This window comes from Lutra lutra, chromosome 6 (assembly GCF_902655055.1).
Source record: "Lutra lutra chromosome 6, mLutLut1.2, whole genome shotgun sequence".
Taxonomy (NCBI): domain Eukaryota; kingdom Metazoa; phylum Chordata; class Mammalia; order Carnivora; family Mustelidae; genus Lutra; species Lutra lutra.
The window spans coordinates 49782400-49804427 of record NC_062283.1 but is presented as its reverse complement, the minus strand read 5'-3'; the positions used below and the strand labels follow the sequence as shown (position 1 = coordinate 49804427).

Below are 22028 nucleotides of genomic sequence, written 5' to 3'. Positions count from 1 at the left end.
GCCCCCCAACCATGGTACTGATAACTAAAAGGCTTATGGCTTACCCACCCAGTGTTCTCCAACAGAAACAAATGTAACAAACATTTGGAAGGACGGTGTTCATAAGAAACACTCAATAAACATTCTTTCAATGTAAGTGAATTTCTCTTGCAAATGACAGTGCCTCTCACCCTACTTAAAGGGGGATTATTGCATTTCTTGCCCAAATTATGGTTAGAAGCATGAGCATACTAGGGGCTTTAAAAGAAATTTCACTTAGGCCTAAATATAATCTTCTGTGGGTCACTCTCCCAAGGGAGAAAAGTCAAGTTAAGTATGAGGAAGAGAACAACAACAACAACAACAAAACAAAAGAGGCACACGGAGCCTGCAAAGTGGTGTCACTATGCTCAGCTGACACCATTCAAAAAGCTATGAATTCCTATTCTATGAACCCCTTACTCTGATGTCTTTCCAGAAATGCTGAGTTGATACTTGTCTTACAGAAGTCTATAAAAAGAAAAGGTATTGTCAGAAGTACGTGTGTTAAGGGAGAGGTAAAGCAATGTTAGTGCGTGACAGTTTCAATGAAAGAAGACTGTTAGACTAGGATCTGGGGCCTTACGATACCTCTGCAGATGGCACGGAAAAGTCTGAGCACTCTGCTGGTTTACAAGGAGTTGACATTTTGCTGTTTGTCAACCATGGTTTACCATAATTGCGTGTTAAAGGATGGAGAATCTGTATGAAACAATGGCAAATCAAATGTAAAAGATAGCAGATAAAAAACAACCACAGAAAGAGATACTCATAGCCAAGAGTAACATTTCACAGTAAAAATGATAATAATTAAAAATAAATGGAAAGATCTGATGGCAAATCATATACACCAAATAAATAAATAAATAAATAAATAAATAAAGCTTTATTTAAAAGGGAAAAAGAAAACCACTCTGAAAGGTAACTAAAGCTCCTAAGCAGATAGTCTCCATATGGGCCACAAGACAAACGTGTGTGTGTCTATGTGCATATACATCTCTATATACATCCATATATACATCTATATATACACATAGGCACAACACATATTTAATCCTTCATCTGTCATATTTGAGAAGGGATACACATGGAGAAGACTGGCCCCACAAATTCTCGGGTCCTCAAACACTCCAAAGCACCCTCGAGACAGTGATCACATAGGAGAAGGACAACACTTCCTATCTGAGTCCTACCTTGGGTGTGCTGGCGGCAGGGACCTGTGGCGAGGCTGCCTGGCCAGCCTGACTGGATACAGAAGTTGATCGGTTGGGTGACGCTCCTCGTGATGAAGGCCGTGATCTTCGGCCCCGGGGTCGGAAGGCAGCCATACCCTGACTGGCACCATCTGCTAAAATGAACTTCTCCCGGAGCTCCATGTTTGTCCTTCCTTTAGCTGGATTATGTGACACACACAGCAAGGCACGCAAACAGAAGAGGAGGGGACAAAAAGAGGCGCTCAATCACTTACGGGAAGAACAACAGCTTGGCACCACAGACCATGTTGAGGAGTTCAAGAAAAGCTTTTTGCCATGCCAACTCCAACGCAGCATAACAAAAAGTTAAATGCATTCCTTTACAATGCATTCCTTTTGGATACAAGTAAGTTTGGGAAAGAAAAAAAAAAGTGTGTTTATTCTAACACTAGACACCAGCAAGAATAACCACTATTAAAGAAAGAGTCAGCATGAAAATGGAAAGCTCATGCTAAAATATTGTTAATCCACCAGCTACTGATGCCCACATGGTTCGTCACCCCTCCCCCACACTGAGAAGACAAGCCAGTAAGGCAGGGACTGTGGCTTTTGCATGTACTACTGAGGTAAGGAGAATGCCAGTATTTTAACACTGGAATTAACCAAACAACAGGATTACACAGAATGAGAGATGGCTCGTTAATCATGAGGACAACATATAAACTCTCAGGTTTTTCACTTAAATGAGGCAACCGGTATTCTTATTTTATGCCTTGGAAAACTCGGTTTAACCGACATGCAGTAACAAACATCAGACCCAAGGATATGAGGTAATCAGTGATGCAACACTCATACAAACACATATGCACACGGAGAACACTGCACAAGAACCCGATGAGCAACGTGTTAGCATGTGTCCGATCACTTAGAGAGCACCTATGTTTGTGGCACACTGGCAGTGTGCCAACGGTTCTGCATTTAAATTTGGAAGCACCAGCTCAGTTGGATATGAGTTAAGCCATACGCGATGGATGAAGCGTGTTATCTTAAAACAAATGATTAAAGCAAGAATGTAAAGTAGGAAAGAGAAAAGGCAAGAGGGGAGAGGTAAAGACGGGGGTTGCCAACCTATAGTAGGCTGAGTAGTAGTAATTGAAGAGTTTGATTCCGAACGTAACATTTTACTCCCATGATGATGAACTAGAAAAAATGACACAGGATACCAATCACATTAAAGAATACTGTTAGCAAGAGAAGAAACAAAGTACAGTAGTTGAATATGCAAAGGGGTGCTCAGATCCGGCTTTTAGCACACATTTTAGAAGAAAAGTTGCATCAGGGAAAGAAGCACTCAAAGATTTGACTCAGCAAGAAAAACGTATTTGGAAGACTTGGCCACAGTCACACTAACTTTCCTAAGCAGCAAGTCAACAGGATACTACATATTCTATTTGCTTTGGCTCCTAAGTGGAACTATAGCATTGGAGGCTGCGGTATTTCCAAAATATTAAAAGAAGGAGTCATCGCAATTATACCCTTTGGCGGGTGTATCTTTGACCTGCAGAGAGCAGAGCTACTGAGTAGGGTCGTAGGACGATCCCGGGTGTCCTTAGCAGAGCGGCCTGCTGACCCATAGAAACTCACTCTGATGTACCTGCACAGTCAGATGCCCGCATCAAATTAACAGAGGCCCCGTTGGAAGAACCCCGGCCTCCCACTTGGTAACCGAAATACTATCAGCATGGACATTTGCTGTTGTTCATTTAAGGGGATTGAAATGAGCTCACAGGTTAAAGAAAATCACAAAAATGTTATTGCTTTTTTTGTTTTTGTTTTTGTTTTTTTTTCCCTAAGGAAAAATGGGCCAACTAAAGTAAATGGGACCTAACTAGACACTGCAATCAAATGGCCACTTGTAAGGTCAATAATTAAGAATTCCACAATTAACTAGAGGATCTGAAAAATAAGGAAAATTGAAAGATAATCAAGGATTCTTTGGCTGGTAGGTATGGTGTGAGCTATAGTATCATTTGTTTCTATTTTCAACATGCGCATCTATAGCTTTGAAGTAAGAGTCAAGTTGGCAGTTAATGATGATTTTCAAAACTTTTAGGTATTAACTTTCCTTACCTCCCCCCAATATGAAAAACTTCCACTTTTAAACCTTTATTGTCCAGCATGCTCAGTCTCCTTTACCTCAATCTGCTTTCATTTTATGTTGCTATGTAATGACAGGTGACATCCTTCCCCTAGCTGGTGTAATTACTCATTTTGAAAATTTCAGATGGGAGCATTTCCCTAAAGATAAAAAAATCTATTCTCGTATTTCCTGCCTATCAGTCTCATATTTATCCAGAAGATGTAAGGAAAAAAAATGAGAAGAACATGGTTTACATGACTGCCACAAGTTCTTTGGGAACTTCAGGCTGACAGAGACCAATGTGAAACATTCATTATTGTAATAAATGACCAAAATTATACCCAGCATGTTTTTGATGCTGGAAAATAGTACACAATTGATACACTTTCATGGTGTTACTATCTTAACATAGCATCTCCTTACCCCTGCAAGGATCATTTTTCACTAAGAACTCATCAAGTGCCATCCATCCACCTCCGACACGAACCATCACAGTACTTCGTAGGATCCGAACAAGTCGCAGCTGCTGGGAGTCTCCAAACTGTGAAGACGAAGGAAGAAAGAACCTCTAATTGTCAACGGCAAGTCTATGCTAAAGGATGATGTACAGTCTGCAGTAGCTTAAGCAACCAACTTAAATTTCTTGCTTAGTTCACAGCGATTAGTAAAATCTCAGGAAAGGGGGTTTGAAATGATCTGCGTTAGACTGCTGCATGCTGATTTAGCCCAAAGGAAACAGTATGGAAAAAGCTAACAAAGGTTATCATGTATGATACTGAAGCTCTGTTCAAAAAACGATTTTTCTTTATGATAGAAACAACATTAGTAAGGCAGTAATTGACAAATATTTCTAGAAATCAAACACAGACATGAAAATAAGTAAAGGAGTACTAGCCCAGGGCTTATACAAGATAAGATCCTAAAGAAAATCTAATAAACTCTAATTCTTCTTCATTAAAACTTCCTCTTCTACTAAAGCTGTTTTCCACAGAAATCTGTGAGAGAAATCTCCATAAACTCATTTTGTTTTCTCTAAGAGCAGTTTTGATTTAGAGAGATTAAATGTAGTAAATGAACATGACCAACAAAAATTTCACAGTCAACTAAAATTTCTGCATCACTAATGATCTGGTAAACCAATTTGTTAAAGGCTGGATTAATGTGCCATTTTGGATTACTGTAACATTAGAACAGCCAGTGACACATTACTAATGATACAGCTTTCAAATCTAAAAGGCTTTCTCTTAAAGTGTTTGTACCATAATTATTGACACTAATAAGCAGTCGTGTTCTTACCCTTTCAATGGATCTCCAATCACTTGGATATGCTATAAATTCTGCAAGTTCTGAATAAATGTCTAGACTACATAGTTTCTGATCGTAAAATTTATTTTGGAAGCCCATGAGAAATAATTTTGTACTTTTGAATCATTTCTAATAGGCTCATGTTCAGCTTGTAAAAATCACCAAACCCAAATTTCATGCCTGCCAACCCAGCAGATACCAAGCAAAATCAAAAGTCAAGTAAACATAAATAAAGCTTCTTTTAAAGGCAGGTAAGATACAGTTGTGACTTTGACTATTTGTGCTGGCTCATGATGGATAATCAGAAAGCTTTATTTTAAGTAGAAACAAAATTTGCCACTTTTCAATATACTTTAACACTGAGTTTCAGGAAAGGAACCCTAAAACAAAGCCAACCATTCAAGACCCTGAAACTCAAAAGGACCTGGATGAAAAGCATGTAAAATGCACCAGCAGGAATTCATGTGTTTTACATCAACCCTTTTTTTATTGCTATTTTTAAGTCCATTTTCAAGTCTTGAGATTTAAACTTTCTTATAAATTGAACCAGTTCCTGAAATGTAAATTAAAATTTAAAAATCAAAATATATATTTATTTTGTTAGAAAAAAATTGGTGCTGCTAATAAGCGAAGGAAAAGGAAGGGATTTAAAGAAAATTACCCTTAAGAAACCAGATAATTAGACCAGATACTTTCGGTCCAAGATTATGTTCAAAGCAAAACTTTTCAGGAGATGATGTATTTTATAGAGATATTTCAATTGTAATAAATATGATTTAAATTTTTATTTTGAGGGTATTCCCTAGACAACTAACATTGTCTTCAGAATTCCCCTAATTTTCCTAACAGCCAAATCGTGAGACAAGAAAAAGAGACTAATGTTTGCTTTTAGTGTTTTGAGTGAATAAAATCTTTTAAAGTTAGCATTTTTCTCATCCTTTCCACAAATAAAAAATACTATCCCAAATGTTGACTCAGAAAATAACAAGAAGGGATCAGAACAGTAACTTTTTATATATTATAACTAATGCCAAGTTTTTAAAGACATCTTTTTTTATTATAACTAATGCCAAGTTTTGAAGACATCTATTCAAAGGAGCTGAAAATTTCTATTTGAAAAAAGTTATGTGCTTGCAATGAATGGGGATAACAGGGAATTTGAAACCTAAGAGGTAATATGGCTTAAAAACCGAGCAGCAGAGTGAGATCTGACATGATATGTATGATCAGGTGTTAAAAATAGTACAGTTCTTTCCAAAAGCATACAGTGAAAATCCCTTCTCCTTTGTTTAAATCAAAACACAATTTTCCTTATCTTTAGTTCTAAAAATTGTGATCATGACACAGGGCCACTGGACAGTTTATACTGACTTCAGTGTAAAGCCAAATGAGTTAAAGTATGATTTTAAGATTTCACAGAAGTTATCAGAGATACATTTCCTCAAAAGAAATTGATACCAGTTAAGACCTGCAGAGTTAAAATTCCTGCTCAGAAGATAGAAAGCCCTGAATCAGTGGTTTAGGACAAATGCAACAATCTCTGCTTTGGAGAGAACGCATCACTTGTGGCTGAGTGCCAGAGAGACTTCTCACTACTCTGTCTTCCCACATCACTGCCCAGTGCAGATCCTTCTCTAGCTACTGCTGACCTGAGGACCTCAGAGTTTGTTTGTTTTTTAACCTCAATAGTTAAACACAGCAAAGAGATGTGTGCAGAATCAAATCTGTGTTCCAATAAGTATTTGCATAAAACACATGCTAGCAGTGTTATTAAACCGGAACTAAAAATGGCATTTCTAACACTGTGACCAGTCAAGCTGCAATTTATTATCTGGTTTGCTTAAAAGTAATCTCCTCATTTGAGACACACAGCAAAAAGGAATCCTGGATCAAGGACCCTTACAGCGTTTACAGAAACACCACGCCAACCAACAATGTAGTAGCTAGGGCAACAGCATGGGAAAGATTGGCCATGGCAAGCTTTAATGACTATGAATTAAAGTTAAAAAAAAAAAAAAATCATTGGGAACTTGAGAATACATTCCACTGGTTTATACCTGATTTCCCAGGAAGAACTGATAAAAAAAAAAAATGAAAAATGGAAGAAAGACACAATTAGTTCAATAGGAAACTTTCTGTATGACTCTAGAACACACACATACAATCTGTCACACTCTGGGCTCCTGGATATAGTATCTAGTTTAGAGATGTGCAGGTACCTGCTGGTCCAAACGTAAACCATATAATCAGTAAATTTTCTATAAAAGTTTTTTTTTTAATCTTTGGGTTTCATATTTAGGTTAGAAATTCAAATATGCTGATGAATATTTTCCAATATGGAAATACAAAAACTAAAATCAAAAAGAAATTTTGCTTGTAAGTAACACACTGTATTAGGGAAACTCAGCACATTTCCGATCTAGCTACTACATGTAAGAGATATTCCAAAAAAGAGAAAACAAGATAGAGGAGTAACAAAGTCACACTGGTGTTCAAATAACTGTTTAGAAGAAGGTGAACTGAGCTTTTAAGATTTTGAACAAAAAGAAAAATAACTACACAAGTGGAAAACATTGCCTCTCCGTATTTCTAAAAATGATTCAACATTTTTAACTTTGTTGTTCTGGCTTGGAATAGCTTTGTTATTAGAAATATAAAAACTTACCTGTAATCATAATAAAATACATTTTAAAGTCACAGGAAGCAACCTAAGTATGTGGGATGTGTTTTCCTCCTCAAAGTAAAATGCGTGTCAGAGATATATCCTAGTTTACAAAATGCAGGCTATCTCTACATCATTTAAAATGACAAAAGCTGGGACGCCTGGGTGGCTCAGTTGGTTGGACGACTGCCTTCGGCTCAGGTCATGATCTTGGAGTCCCAGGATCGAGTCCCGCATCGGGCTCCCGGCTCCGCGGGGAGTCCGCTTCTCTCTCTGACCTTCTCCTCGCTCATGCTCTCTCTCACTGTCTCTCTCTCAAATAAATAAATAAAATCTTTAAAAAAAAATAAATAAAATGACAAAAGCTGGAATTTCATATACCATTCTATTGTGATGTCAGGTAAAAAATAAATAATTAGCATTCCTGGAAAGCAATGCAGTTCAAATTGTATACAAATTCCCATTGTTATCCTTCAAGAGAACTAAATAGTTAACTTTTGAAAACTCACCCTATATTTGTTGTCTCCAATCTGTTCAACTTGAAATCGTTTTGCACATTTACACTTCGCTACCTGCCTTGTCACCTGCCAAAAACAATGATGAAATGTCCATTTCAAGGTTAACATGACATTGCAGAGTCCACAAACACCTCAACACAACTCAAGATGGAAATAAAATGGCGGCGTGAATCTGTGCATGGTGTCCGGGCAGCGCCCGCTGCTGCTGTTGCAGGGGGTCGGGGTATGGAGTACCTCGTCTTCGATTTTGTCCGCATCGGTGACGGGTTTATATGCATCTTTATTTGGGTGAAGAGCTGCTACAAATTCATAGTAGTCAATATATCCATCACCATCTCGGTCGAAGATGTCTGCCACCGCGCTCATCTCCAGGCGGCTGGTTGGAAACTCTAAAATTTTCGAAATAATAGTAAGTATGATTACTGAGGTACATCTGAAAAATAAAATTGTAAAATAATGAACAGTATACATCGTGATGATCTGATCCTTGTACATATTATGATTATGAAAGGAGTCCTTACATCCAGTTAATTGACACACCCACCACCTCACAGTTATCTTTTTGTTTTTTTCCTGAATATTTAAGTTCTACTCAGAAAATTTCAACTACATAATATCCAGTGTTATCAACAGTAGCCATCACATTGTACTTTAGATCCTCAGACCTTACTCATCTTACAGTTTGTACCCTTTTCCAGGCTGTCGCCATCTCCCCCACCTCCCAGCCCATGGCAACCTCTTTTCTACACTGTGAGTTTCACTGTGTATAGATTCCACGTATAAATGCGAATTAAGATACTCTCAGAATAAGCCATACTATATTCTCAAAGTTTTTAAGACCTGTAGTTTATAATAACATTTTACAAAAAGATTTAATCTCAAAAAAAAAAAAATGTTAAGTAGTATACCTTGCTAATTCTGACTCAGTTGTATTATTTCTATCTAAATGTAGCCAGTTAAATTATCAGGGCCATCAAATATATTAAAATCCTCTTAAAAACTGATTTATATTATAACAAATGAAACCACAATATACAGGACCTACATTTATCTTTAATTACTACCAGGATGAATCATTTAAAATTGCTGTTTTTCTTGGTTGAAAACTTTAAAATTAGCAAATTTCATATGGTTCAACTACCACTTTATTTAAGGAATATATGAATTTTATGTATATGAATTCATATCATATATACACTCATAGGATTATATTAAATTTACTTTAAGCATTATTTCCAGTAACATCTTCCCAAGAAATCACATCCAGGGGCGCCTGGGTGGCTCAGTGGGTTAAGCCACTGCCTTCGGCTCAGGTCATGATCCCAGGGTTCTGGGATCGAGTCCCGCATCGGGCTCTCTGCTCAGCAGGGAGCCTGCTTCCTTTCCCCTCTCTCTGCCTGCCTCTCTGTCTACTTGTGATCTTTGTCTGTCAAATAAATAAACAAAATCTTAAAAAAAAAAAAAAAAAGAAATCACATCCATATGACTCAACCAACAAACAAGGTGACACATACCTTAAGAATTTTCATAGAGTTCTAATTTCCCGCTAATGACAATGATCAGGTGTCAATGAGAACAAAAAAGGGAAGAGGCTGACTTGAACTTACTGATTTCACATTACAGGTCGGACAAAACAATCTAAGAATCAAATATTATTAACTTTATTATACTAATGAGGACACAGCTTCAGGGAGCAAGGAATATACCAACTGTGGTTACAGGAGTATGAAATAAGCCTGACCCCAAAACCACGCATTTCACCAAGGACACTTCCCTGAAGGTATGACTTCATAGCCAAGTTTAAAGGCGATGCCTTATTAGTAACACAAGTTTAAAGTGTGCTTATTTTCTTTAAAAATGACATCATTTACAGTCACTTCTCTTGGGACTTACTTGAGGAAAGAATTCCATCAATAAATTCTTGTCGGGTTATTTTCCCATCTTGATCTTTATCAATTCTCCTGAAGAAGTCCATCACTCGAGATTTCTTATGATTCATCCATCTCATGTATTTTTTACGCCAGATATCAAAATCAAAGTTAGCAAATTCCCTCAGCTGGAAAGGACAAAAGGTATTTTTGGTTCATACGGTGCACAAACGATATCTCCTACTTTATGAATAAAGCTATTTTTAATGACCTTCCAGATAATGCACAGATCTTTCCCACTTCAAAAAAATAAGGTCTCATTTTGCAAAGGGAGCACAGAAACATCTTTCCTATGATTTCACTACTGTCACTGGTTGTTCTTTTCAAATAAAAGAAACATACAAAGCTCCTCAAAAAGTCAAACTAACAATTTCTGATAGTGCCAATGTGACAAAGGTGAACTGCCCCAAAGAAACAATACTGGTAAGTTCTGTGCCTACTGGACAGCAGGCCCATCTCAGCAGCTCTCACCTCTGCTCTCTCTCTCTCTCTGCTCTTTGCCATTCTACCATCTCGAGGCTTCTAAAAATTTCCCAGTTTCAGAATCTGAAACTCTAAATCTCAGACCACAGAATATATATGTAATGAAAAAACCTGAATTATCAGTGGTTATATTGCCCAGGTAATACCAAGCAAACATACATCAAGCTGCATCTTCTCTTATGGAGTCAGGTTCTGATTATGTTAGAACATATTATAGTGGACCCTTGAACAACACTGGGTTTGAACCGTGTGGGTCTACTTCCATGCAGGTTTTTTACAAAATTTTAAAAAAGACGTGTTTTCTCTTCCTTGTGATTTTCTTAATAACATTTCCTTTTCTCTAGCTTACTTTATTATAAGAATATAGTATATAACACATACAACTTTGTTAATTGCTTCTTATAGGTAGGGCAATAAGGCTTCTGGTCAATAATAGGCTATTAACAGTTCAGTTTTGAGGGAGTCGAACGTTATACGTGGATTTTTGACTATGTGGTATGTGTGTGGGGGGGGGCGCTGTTAGTGCCCCTAACTCCATGTTGTTCAGGGGTCAACTGTAGTTTACTTTATTGATTCCCTAAACCCACATCCCATATTATCAGGAGTGCTGAACACAGGAGTTCTCTGACCTCCTCCAGTCTGTCCAAGGCGTCATTAAGCTTCCTCCTCCTTTCCAATGCAAGGAGCCAAACTTGCTGCCATTTGCTCACCAATAAATTGACCCTCGGATTCTTGGTTTCGATTTGTGTCTGTGATCCAGAGGGATATAAGCTTGACGCCGGAAAGCGTTTTCCTGTTAAAATGCAACTTTAGTTAGGAGGGTGGTTTCCAGGGTTCTGAAATATGTTAAGGCGTGGCCTTTATTGTTCCTAGCTAAAACTGAATCAACTTAATTATTTAGAAAGATCTTACTTAGATCTTATAATGTTCAAGTTCAAATCTGTTTTACTTACCAAGGATCACATACTTTTCTTTTTCATATAAAACAGAGAAACATACCCAATGGGCATTTAAATACTGAAAAGCTCTCTTTATAAAATTATGTTTAAAACATTTTCCAGCTTAAAATCCATGCCATTTCAATGACAAAGAAGTACCTTGTGAGCCTCTCTTTTGTTAAGGCATGATAAAATAAATCTCTCAGGGCAGTGAGACTTATCTTAGAATCAGCTACCCAAACCCAGCTGCCCTTCTTAGAAAAGAAGGCTGGAAGGAGGGCAGGTGAGGGCAGGAGACAGTGGCCATTCATTTGAGTCACAGTAAGATACTTCACAAATTCTGATCAAATAAGGACGTGTGTGTATGACTCCAGCTTTCATCCAAGTTTGTTTTCCACAGAGACTGCACATTTCCTGTGCATAGTCTCATAACCCAATTTACTTCCTTTACTAATTTTTTCTCCCTCTTTTCTGGCTATTTTTCACAAGTTTCTATAACATCACAGAACAGTTGTCTCAATGCATTTTTCTCATCTAACTAAATGAGTGAGCATGGCCTGGAAAAACTACTGGCCTAAAGTCACGTAGGAAGAGTGTCCAAGCTGGGATTTGCCCAGAATTCCTCACTCCTACGAGGCTCTACAAAAATATTTACTGAGCATTTAACTACCAGCCAGGAAGTATGCTAAGCACTTTGTTCACATTAGCTTATCTAATCCTCACCAAAATCCAGTGAGGTTATAATTATCCCCTTTACAAATGTGTAAATTGAGGCTCAGAGAGAGTTTAAGTAACTTGTCCCAGGTTATATTTCCAAGGTGGTAAGGAGTCTGCCTCCAGAGTTCTTAACCACCACTTTGTTACCTTGCCCCCTTGGGTAATACAGCAACTACAAAAGATCTGAAATCATTTTTTTTAAATTAAGGCACCTCTAAGAAATGTATCAAATTACCACTATTCAGATATAAATTGGGCTTCTTTTAAATCTTCTCCAAGCCTGCTTTATTGTTTTTAATGCCACTTTGTGACTTCCTTTCGTGGAGTCAAAGTAGACTAAGAATAGAGCCTGAAGTCATATGAACATGGGCAAAATCTATCAGACTGCCAGTCACTAATGAACAGTTAGGTCATGAACTATATCCAGGTCATGGTCATTTCTGCTATATCCCATAAGGTTATTCATATAACAGAAGCAAAGGGGATGATGGTTTCTGTTCTTGTACATTTTTGCCAATTTCTTCTAGCTAATCTAAAAGATACCCTTCAAGCAAATAAAATTACATAGAGAGGCCTGGATATATTTTTTTCTTTATTTTTAAATAAGCTGCTACAATATTTGAGCCCAGGTATTCTTTCAAGGAAAACTTTTATGATAGAGAGAGCTCACAGAATCACCAATTGCTCTGAAATTTCAAGCGACAACTCAGAACTAACTTCCTTGGCTTTAGCCATGTGCATTTTAAAGAAATTGGCCACTGCTTACTTCCTGCTCGCCCCTTATCAGGACCGGAATGTGGGACTGTAAGGAGGAAGGATCAGCCGCTCTCCTCTTGTAGGTCTTGGTAACTTTGTCCACATCAGGTTGTTTTCTGGTCATTTCCTCCATGAAGGTCTGAAAGGTCAAAGTCAATTAAATCTAAGTACGCCACAGAAAACTACCTTTAGAAAGGAACTAAAAGCAAAGGATAAAAGGACCATGCTATTATTTCTGAAATTCATTCTGGGGGGAAAAAAAAAACATGAACCAACTTGTTATATCTTTAGTGGCCAAAAAATTGTAAGCCACTATAACACAGCATTTACTCACAACTAAACAATATAAAATGTTATATATACCTAGTAAGTAATTAGAGCATTGTAACAGTAATTTGTTTTAGCTTGATGACCATGCATGGGAGCAGTTGTATAATTAATATAACCTATCTGTGCATCAACCAGGATCTTCCAGAGCTTCTAAGCTCTTCCTGAAGAATCTTAAAGTGAGTATTTATCTGCAAAGCAATAAATGGGCTGGTCTTTCGGATGTCTCTGCAGCACGTTTCACTAATGTATTTGAAATACTTCAGATGGCTTTGCTATACAGTGACATACGGCATACATTTTAAATATGTATGTATTTTAAATATTTCTGTTTATACAATACTATGCCAAGGGAGATAAAAATTATTCAGGTTAAAGTTCCCAGTTTAAGAGGTCTGACTATCTTGCTACTTCTTGTCTTGTCTCCTTAGGCTTATTATTGTGACTTAGAGATCCTCTATCTGGAATATGCAGCAAAGACAGAGACTGTGGTGAAAAGGGATGGAAAAAGAGGAGGCGGATAAAAGTGAAAAATAGAGAAACACATGTCTGGAATATCTGCCACACTGGAGAACTCTGATCACAGAGAACACGACGTGAGGCACTTCAGGGCCGTTATGGACATGAATGGCTCATACATTTATTAAAAAATAATTGCAGTGCTAGCTGCTTAGTCAACTAAGCTGCCATTTTAATGCTTCCCTTTATAAATGTGTATCAAAGTGACAAACAAACAAATAAATCAGAGTCAGTGGGAGGCCCATCATTTCAGAGTTTAAAACAGGCAGGACAGAGAAGTCATTTGTTTTTTTGGAGCAAGACGATGAGTTCCCTTGTAGACAGGGTGTGTCTGAAGTACTGATGGTCATCGTGGGAGATGCATGGCAGCAGACAGTAGAATATGCAAGCATGGAGGCATAAAGCCCGGCAGAGTGAGGTCGCCAGAAGACGGAGCAGAATGATGGGGTCAAACGGACAAAAAATGTAAGGAAGGACTTGAGGAGTGGTGTTTCAGGAAGTGACGGTAACCAGCACAAAGCAATCTCTTGAGAAGTATGTCAGTGAAATAAAAACAGTATCTGAGGAAGACGGGGTTAGGATGATATTTATATTACCTGGTGTTCTGCGATGAGGGCTTTCACCTCTTCGATTTCCTGGGGGATGACTTCTTTGTCCTTGTCGCTTAGTGTAGTTTCAGCCCCACTGCAACCAAGCCAGCAAAGCTTCCAGCAATTCCTGTTTCGCAATGAGCCCAGCCAGAGCACTTGCTAATCTCTGTTGATGCTGCTTCGACCAGGCCAGCACCTGTTGGGGAAACAAATGTCTCTCAATTTCATCTATCCTAGTTAATAACTGATGTAAAAATACACAACATTTTAAATGTAAATTCAGATCATCCTGGCCTGGGATCATAACACTGCCAGTCTTTCTAGATTCCATCAGTGGTACCGAGACCCAGATTGCAGAGGACATGAAAGCCCTTCTGATGTTTGCCCCCATAGTTACAGACGGGGTGTCAAAACACCCAGGCTTCCTTTAGATTTCTAATCTGAGTTCAAACACACATTCTCTGAAGGCTCAAGAATGCTTATTCCATGAAGCACTGAGTGGAATAGAAATAGATAAATCTTAAAATGCAGAATCCAGTTCATGTATGCAATCCATTCCCCAAGCATATACTTCTCTGAAGTACAGTTTGGGTGCTGGGTTATTCAACAATGTGGAAATGGGACAAAAAGTCATACAGGGAACCGAATATTTGCTTTTTCATGCTTCAGGGACATAGCTGCAAAATGGCTTTACATTTTTAAATAAAAGTGGACTGCAGAGACAGGTCATGCACAGAGGAAGGTTGCAGAGGCCTCCTGTTCCCTGGGTCATAAATGTATCTCAGTTCTGTTACTGCTCTAATGATGACTTGAGACCCACTGACCTCCTCAAACCTGGCCCGGATGATGGTCATCCAGTGTTTGATGGTGGTGATGGAGTCAGGGTGGCAGATGGCCAGGACGGCATCTCCCATACTGGTAGCTTTATTCAGCGCGGCCCGTTTTTCTTCCAGTTTCTTCATGAACTCCTAGAGCAGAAACAAAGACCTCGATCAGCTGCTGGCACTAGTTGAAAATAAAACTCCAGTGACGTGCCTGTGACCGTCAGAGCTAGACAAGTACACAAGAACTTCACCGGCACTATTCACTGCTGGAAACAATTCACTAATTGGGGAATTAAGAGAGGAGAAGGGACAACAATGGGAAATGAGGCACTTTCTAACAGGTATTTTTCTGAATACATGTATTAGGTAACACTTCACGCTTTACAAGATACGTTACACAAAAAAACACACTTTTCTGTATCTGGATAGAGTGTACATATAGTAATGGAAAACAGGACTAGGAGAGATAGTACCACCAGAGACAAAAATAATATTGATTGAAAAAAAAATGTCCTCACAAGACTAGGAGGTTGTATATTTAAAACAGCATGAACTGTGTGCCAGGAATGAGAGGAATATGTACTGAAAAGGAAGATAGAAGGCTGGGCAGGGAACTATAAATGTTTGGGGCTGAGGGAGAGAGGGCTCAAATGTCCAGCAGGAAAGAGTTGGGGAGAGCATGAAGGGGATGGGCCTGACAGCCAGAAACTGGCATCCCCTGCTCTGGTGGGATGAAGAAGCCCTGACGGGCTCTAAAATGCTTTCAAATCAACTTTTCTGCAAATGTCTCACATACATAACTGTACTTTCTACCATCAGAACTGTATTCATAGATACATGAGTCACAGAACTCTGAAAGCGTGGCCACAAATGAGGACCTCTGCCTTAAAAAAGGTCTTGTGCTTCCAGAACCTCAGAGTGAATTTCACCCCAGTCTGGACCCCAGCACTAAGAGGGAGGGATTCCTTAGTAACATGGACAAAGGCTGCAAAGGCTGCAGACTGAGCTGACACCCCATACTATCCATGCCATGTGATCAGGGTGATCATCTGAGAATGTGTTTCCTAGAATGTCTAGTGACCTTTTCTTTTCGGGTTCTGTGCCGCAGCTCTGTCCTAGACCTCCTATTCTGGCATGTTGCCATGTTTCCTTACATACCTACTGGACGTTAAGGTCCACAAGATCAAAAGACCGTGTGTCTTTGTGATTGAATAAGTGCTTTTTAACTCTCATTTACACATTTTTACTGCCGTCATGTCAAGGTTTGATTAATAGTATACTCCACTAACATGACTATTTTAAAATATCATCACCTACTTTTAAAAATTATTTTCATTTCCCCCAATACAGATCTGCTTAACTGAAAGGGGCGGGGGGGAGCTTTACTAGGAAGAGAAAACCAGAGGTCAGTAACAGCTGTGCTTTCCCAAGGACAGGGGATTTGACCGTATACTTTTAATCACCCCTAACCAAACAGTGCCGGAGTCCTGCCCAGAATGCCATGGGCTGGATGGTCAACTCCCTGCTTGCATTCTATGCTCACCTGGGAAAGCTTGCCATTTTTGAAAGTGGACTATACTGAGAAGTCTCTGGTCCTGGGGCTAAGAAATTAAATATTTTGTTTTACTTTTATTTGCTCAGTGTGTGAAGAAAGCAGAGGAAATAAGAAAGAACAGATGATGTTATGGCAAATTATTAGTACTAAGCAGCCTGTATGAAATTACATGTAATTTTACACAACTTAAAAATATTTAAAGGTAATTTGTTGTAAAAACAAAAACCAAAACAAAAAGACCCCACAACACTACCACTGCTCTGGATACCCTGCTTCCTGATGCTTCTGGGGGTTTCCTGCTCCTGCTCTGAGGGTGCTGATACCCTAAGTGGGCACCTTACCGTAAGATGTTTGATATCTAAGAAGCTCCTCTGAGACCCAACTCTATCAGTGGAACTCAATGCTGGCTGATGGGTCAGCCAACAGTAATATAATAGCTCTTCAAAACACTGAGCTGAATCAAAATTTATAATAAATTTGATGTCATTTTCCTCCTCTTACATTCTAACTTCAACTTTAAATGGTTTATGGAGCATTCCGCTCCTCCAGATAATGTTAGACAAGCTCATATCACTTTTATTAAGGACAAGGCAGTATTTCATTGCTATAAGTTAAGCAGCCCATCATTGAGAGAGCACAGTCATCACAAATAAGAAGTCTCCATAGATGATGTAATCCATGCCACAATGGAACTACTGACATCCTTCCAACCTGAACCTGGAAGATGAGCTTCTTTAGTGGCGTTAAACAGATCTTTTAAATAGCAATGTTGGATACTGCATTGAGTGTTAGCATTGTAAATTTCTTATTTTTTAAAGACAAAGGTTTAAAAAACAAACAAACAAACAAACAAACAAGTGTTAAGAGGTATCCAGACCACTCTCCTAAGGGTTTTGCTAGTTCTAGGTACTGTTGCAAAATAGATATTGACTCAGTAGCCAGATTTTTATTTGGTTAACTATCCAACAGTATATTTACTTACAAAATTCATTTTTAATTTATAATTTATACTACGAGCTACTTCTCATAAGAATTTAAGGTGGATCTTGATTAAAACCAGAATTGCGGGGCGCCTGGGTGACTCAGTCATTAAGGGTCCTGGGATCAAGCCCCACAGCAAGTCCCACATTGGACTCCTTGCTCAGCAGGGAGCCTACTTCTCCCTCTCCCACACCTCCTGCCTGTATTCCCTCTCTCACTGGGTCTCTCTCTGTTAAATAAATAAATAAAATCTAAAAAAAATAATAATAATAAAATAAAACCATAACTGGCAGATATTGAAAAATAAAATTTGAAGACCAGTTATTAAATTACTTGTTTGTCTTGTTTACTAAGACCAAACTTATTAATTTACAATTCTAATGATATAAGTTTATAATTGCCAAAGGCTCATGAAGGAAATTTCATCTTTGAAATGCACAAGAAAGTACAATGAAGTTGACCAGTTTTGGTCAGAAGCCAGATAACCTCCTAGAAAAATCAATGTTTTGATCAATCCAAAAGAGAGGAGATGGTGACTCACTTTAGAATAACCACCTTCTTCACAAAGCAATCATGGAGAGATGACTCCACTTATTTGGGGGCGTGGGGACACACCAAAGTAAGCAAAGAGGACAAAGGCAATTCTCAAATGTGCTAGATCTTTAATTACTTCTCAGAAAGGGAAATATGCATGCAGTTGATATCTACAATCATGAACCTATTGGATTTTCTCATTTAGTTTACTTAGCATTTAGACAACTCACTTTATGCTGATCAATGAGTGTCCGAAGGGCATCCTCATCATCTGGGAGAGCACCATGGAAACGAAGGGTTTGCTCGGCCTCTGCCAGCCACTCCAGAAGGGCATGCACCACTGAGTGAAATTCCTCTGCCTAACAGTTCACACACACACACACACACACACACACACACACACACACACACCGCACAAAGAAGATCCCCAAAGATGCTTGTTAGTATAGAGTCCTCCTCTCAACGAAAAAAAAAGTCTTAAATTTACATTGATTAATGATACGCATTATGCCCACTAAAAGATAAAGATACATGTTGCTACACTTTATAAATGTTAAGACCTCTAATATATCAAAAAGGCCAATATGAAGACTACTTCACCATTTTAACAATCTGATGTTAGAGCCATGACAGCCCATTACACGTCTGAGGTGAAAAATTTCGAGAGTGGCACTTTTGTGTGACGATGAGAAAACTTCCCTCTGTGAGTAATTTAAAACTCCTGGGGGGAGGAGCAAGGCAAGGATCCTCTAAGAATCTCCCTCTCCATCACCGTCCCAGTTAAGAAAGGAGGAGTGAAACAGTTCTCCACCAGAGCAGCTCTGGGCTTTGATACCTTTCTCATTACCCCCAGCTGCAATTTACAAGACTGTCACCTGCCGCAGGGCTGCTTCCAAGCGGGTCTGCTTGGATATGGACAGTGCACACACGGTCTCCCAGCGTGTGCTCAGTTCCTGCATCTGGACCTTGACCCAGGAGGAGTCGTCTCGGCTGCCCTCGATGAGCTCTCGTGCCGAGCGCTTCAGGGCCTGCACGCTGCTGGTCCTCTTCCCCAGTTCTTTCTGGAAAACCTAGAAAGACCATATTTTCATAAAAAATTGATTTTTCACTACAAAATGAAACCGTAAAACACAGTGTGGAATATATGTGTACATGACCTCATGCACCAGTCTCTAAGACTTACAGTTTAATGAGCCATACTTCTCACAGAATCTTCAGGAGCTCAGTCATGACATGCTTGCTCCTAACAGAGCTGTAAAGCTGTTCAATCTTCTAGCATCCTCCTGAGCAATAAAACCTTAATTTTTAAACGACGCCTTGGATTTAAATAATGGTGGCTACTCAAATGCAATTCCACAAGTGAAAACGTCACGTTTTCTTTTTTCCTACAATTCTTTACTATGGCGTTCCAATTCCTCTCAAATCCTCAGTGTAAGTGCCAAGAATGTGCTGGCTACCTCATTCCTCTTCATTAATAGACAAACAGACTAATGAAGAACTAAGCAATCCTGGGGTCTGCATGACGGTACTGGGAATGGCAGGGGAGCCCACAGGGAGGGGGCCTGCAGTCTTTTTCCCTGCAACATGGCTTCAGCTTTCACAGTATCCTGAGAACTAACCTCTAATGTCAAATTTTAGAGGCTTACATCCTTATCTGTTCTTTTGCAAGAAAAGCTTTTTTTCCCCCTCTTGCCTAATTTTGATAAACTTGGATGTGCCAGGAGTTAGACTGGCTTCCTTTGGCCACAGACCTAATCCCAAAAAATGAGCCCAGGGTACTTCATTTCTGATCCAAGAGTCAGGGTGTGCAACTACATCTTTCAAATTAACCAAGCTTATGGATAGAATAAGATTACCTTATTTTTCTAAAAGATGATTACAAATGAATATTACTAAGCACATCTTATCATTTTGGCTCTATCGATGAATTTCTGTTCTGATAATCAAATCCTTCATAAAAGTGAGCCCATCAAAAACAGTCCAAACATAGTGCAATAAATTCTTTGTTTGCTTTCACTCTAGCGGTGTTAAATGAGTTGTGCCTGCAGACACACACACACAGGCATCAAAAATACAGCATCTGTTTAATCTGTTTGTGATAGGACTTGCCCGATAGTCCTGAGCTGACTTTCCAATGTACTTGGTGAACTTAAACTTTCTGAGCCTTCCAATTGTATTACTAATGCTGAATGATTAACTCATTCTTGATAACCTTTAATATATAAAAAAAACCTGGCAAGTGCTGAAGGGAGTAAATATTTAGACAGTGAGTTTATACAAATGGCATTTATGTAAAAAGTAACATTACACTATTCATTACTCATTGAATGAATGCCAAGGAATGAAAAAGTGTACCAATCATGCACAAAACATTTGTTTCAATACAGGCAAAGCAACAAAACTCAAATTTTTTTCTTTTTGTAGGCCCAGTCACGGTTCTTCATCTATTCTTTGATTTGTAAATAATACTTAAATGTAACAAACTCTCTTTCATAATCAGATAACAGAACTAAAAAAGGGGAAATAAATATGCAAAAGCACCAACTATTTAAAAAGGAACAGGTTAAGATCAAAACAGCATAACGAGACAAATATGAAGAAAACATTTTAAAATGAAATAAATTTTCTAATTCAAACATAAGAGAGGAGAAATAAAACAGTGCTGTAAAATACAGTGCTGTAAAATATTTGTATATAAAGTCTACTCTGGTACAACCAACCCACATTACTACTGTGCCTCAGGTTGTTTTTGAGGTTCTTTAAGTTGTAACATAACATTTTATCATAATTTCGGACCTTGCACTCAATATCAGTGGGATGTCTTGAATATTCCCTTTGATTGGCACAAAAAATTTAAATCCATCTCAGGAGTTTCCCAGGAAACCACTTGACTAAAGTAATAATCGAATCCCTCAGAGCCTATGCTGATATCTCACAAATTGCTAGAGTTCAAGGGGCAAGGATAAAATGGTCTTTAAAAACAGAAAAGTAGCCTATCTTCACTCCTGTAGATAATGTCAAAAATCCATACACTTATGGAATGATCAAGTTCCAGGTCACTGAGGGAGTGATTTTAAATTACATAATTATTTATATGAATAATAAACACTATAAACATTCTTGGAACATGTTTTTAAAGCACCAGAGAACTCTAAAAGATTTTAGATCTGGATATTGTTTAAAAAAAAAAAAAAGTATCTCATTGATACTAATTTTCCTGTATCACTTTTAAAGTTGGCTTCCTGATTCTGCTCAAAGCACACATATATCAGTACTAAAGACTGTTACATATTATGATATATAGTCTCTAGATTTTAAAAGGCTAAGATAAGGGGTTACAGTTTCCTCTAAATTCAGGATAATCAAATGAGATCAATAAAATGTCCCAGTTAATAATACCTTGTGATTATCGATCAAATTCATCACTAAATCAATGTCTCCGTGGACAGGCTGGTCTTCTGCCAGCTGGGGTTCAACTCTATACAGCCAATCAATGAGGGCCTGCAAGGCATCTGTGAATTGTCCAGAAAATAACAGGGCTTCCTCCAATTTATTTTGTCTGGGGAAAAAGGTGGAAAAATCAGACTGAGTAACAGAAAAGCCACCCAAATACCCGAATATCTAAATTCCATTTATAAAGGCTGGGCAGTGGTCAAAGAAAAAAATAATATACAGGTATATTCAGTGCGTTTCTTTGCCTTCTTTAGAAAATAACAAAACTTTTCTCAAATTTTCCTTTTTAGTCCTTAAGTAGATCGTATCTGTTCTTGGAAAATTCCTTCATTATCACCTCTAGAAATCAGTGATCTTTCAGTTTCTTCATTAAAAAAAAAAAGCCATAAATTTTTTTGGTTTAAATTATCATACAGTAAACTTGACTTTTTTGAGTGTGCAGTTCCATGAATTGTAACACATGTAGAGATTTATGTAACCATCTCATAATTAAGAAAGAGCAGTTTCGTCATCCCCAAACCTCCCACATGCTATCTGTAATCACAACCTGCCCCATCTCCAACCTCTGGCATTTGGGTGTCTGCCTG

The 22028-nt window shown here is 38.3% G+C and overlaps 1 protein-coding gene across 1 annotated transcript in view; it reads right to left on the bottom strand.

Annotated features, from left to right (window-relative positions):
• DST (dystonin) overlaps positions 1–22028 on the bottom strand; it is a 487169-nt gene that overhangs the window by 4276 nt on the left and 460865 nt on the right. Inside the window, 17 exon segments of the mRNA XM_047733080.1 lie at positions 610–720; positions 1212–1411; positions 2340–2411; positions 3775–3892; positions 6714–6731; positions 7828–7902; positions 8071–8225; positions 9730–9892; positions 10877–11040; positions 12669–12689; positions 12692–12797; positions 14101–14184; positions 14186–14290; positions 14919–15062; positions 18219–18347; positions 18864–19058; positions 21388–21547. Of these exon segments, the coding sequence (XP_047589036.1) occupies positions 610–720; positions 1212–1411; positions 2340–2411; positions 3775–3892; positions 6714–6731; positions 7828–7902; positions 8071–8225; positions 9730–9892; positions 10877–11040; positions 12669–12689; positions 12692–12797; positions 14101–14184; positions 14186–14290; positions 14919–15062; positions 18219–18347; positions 18864–19058; positions 21388–21547 (2020 nt within the window).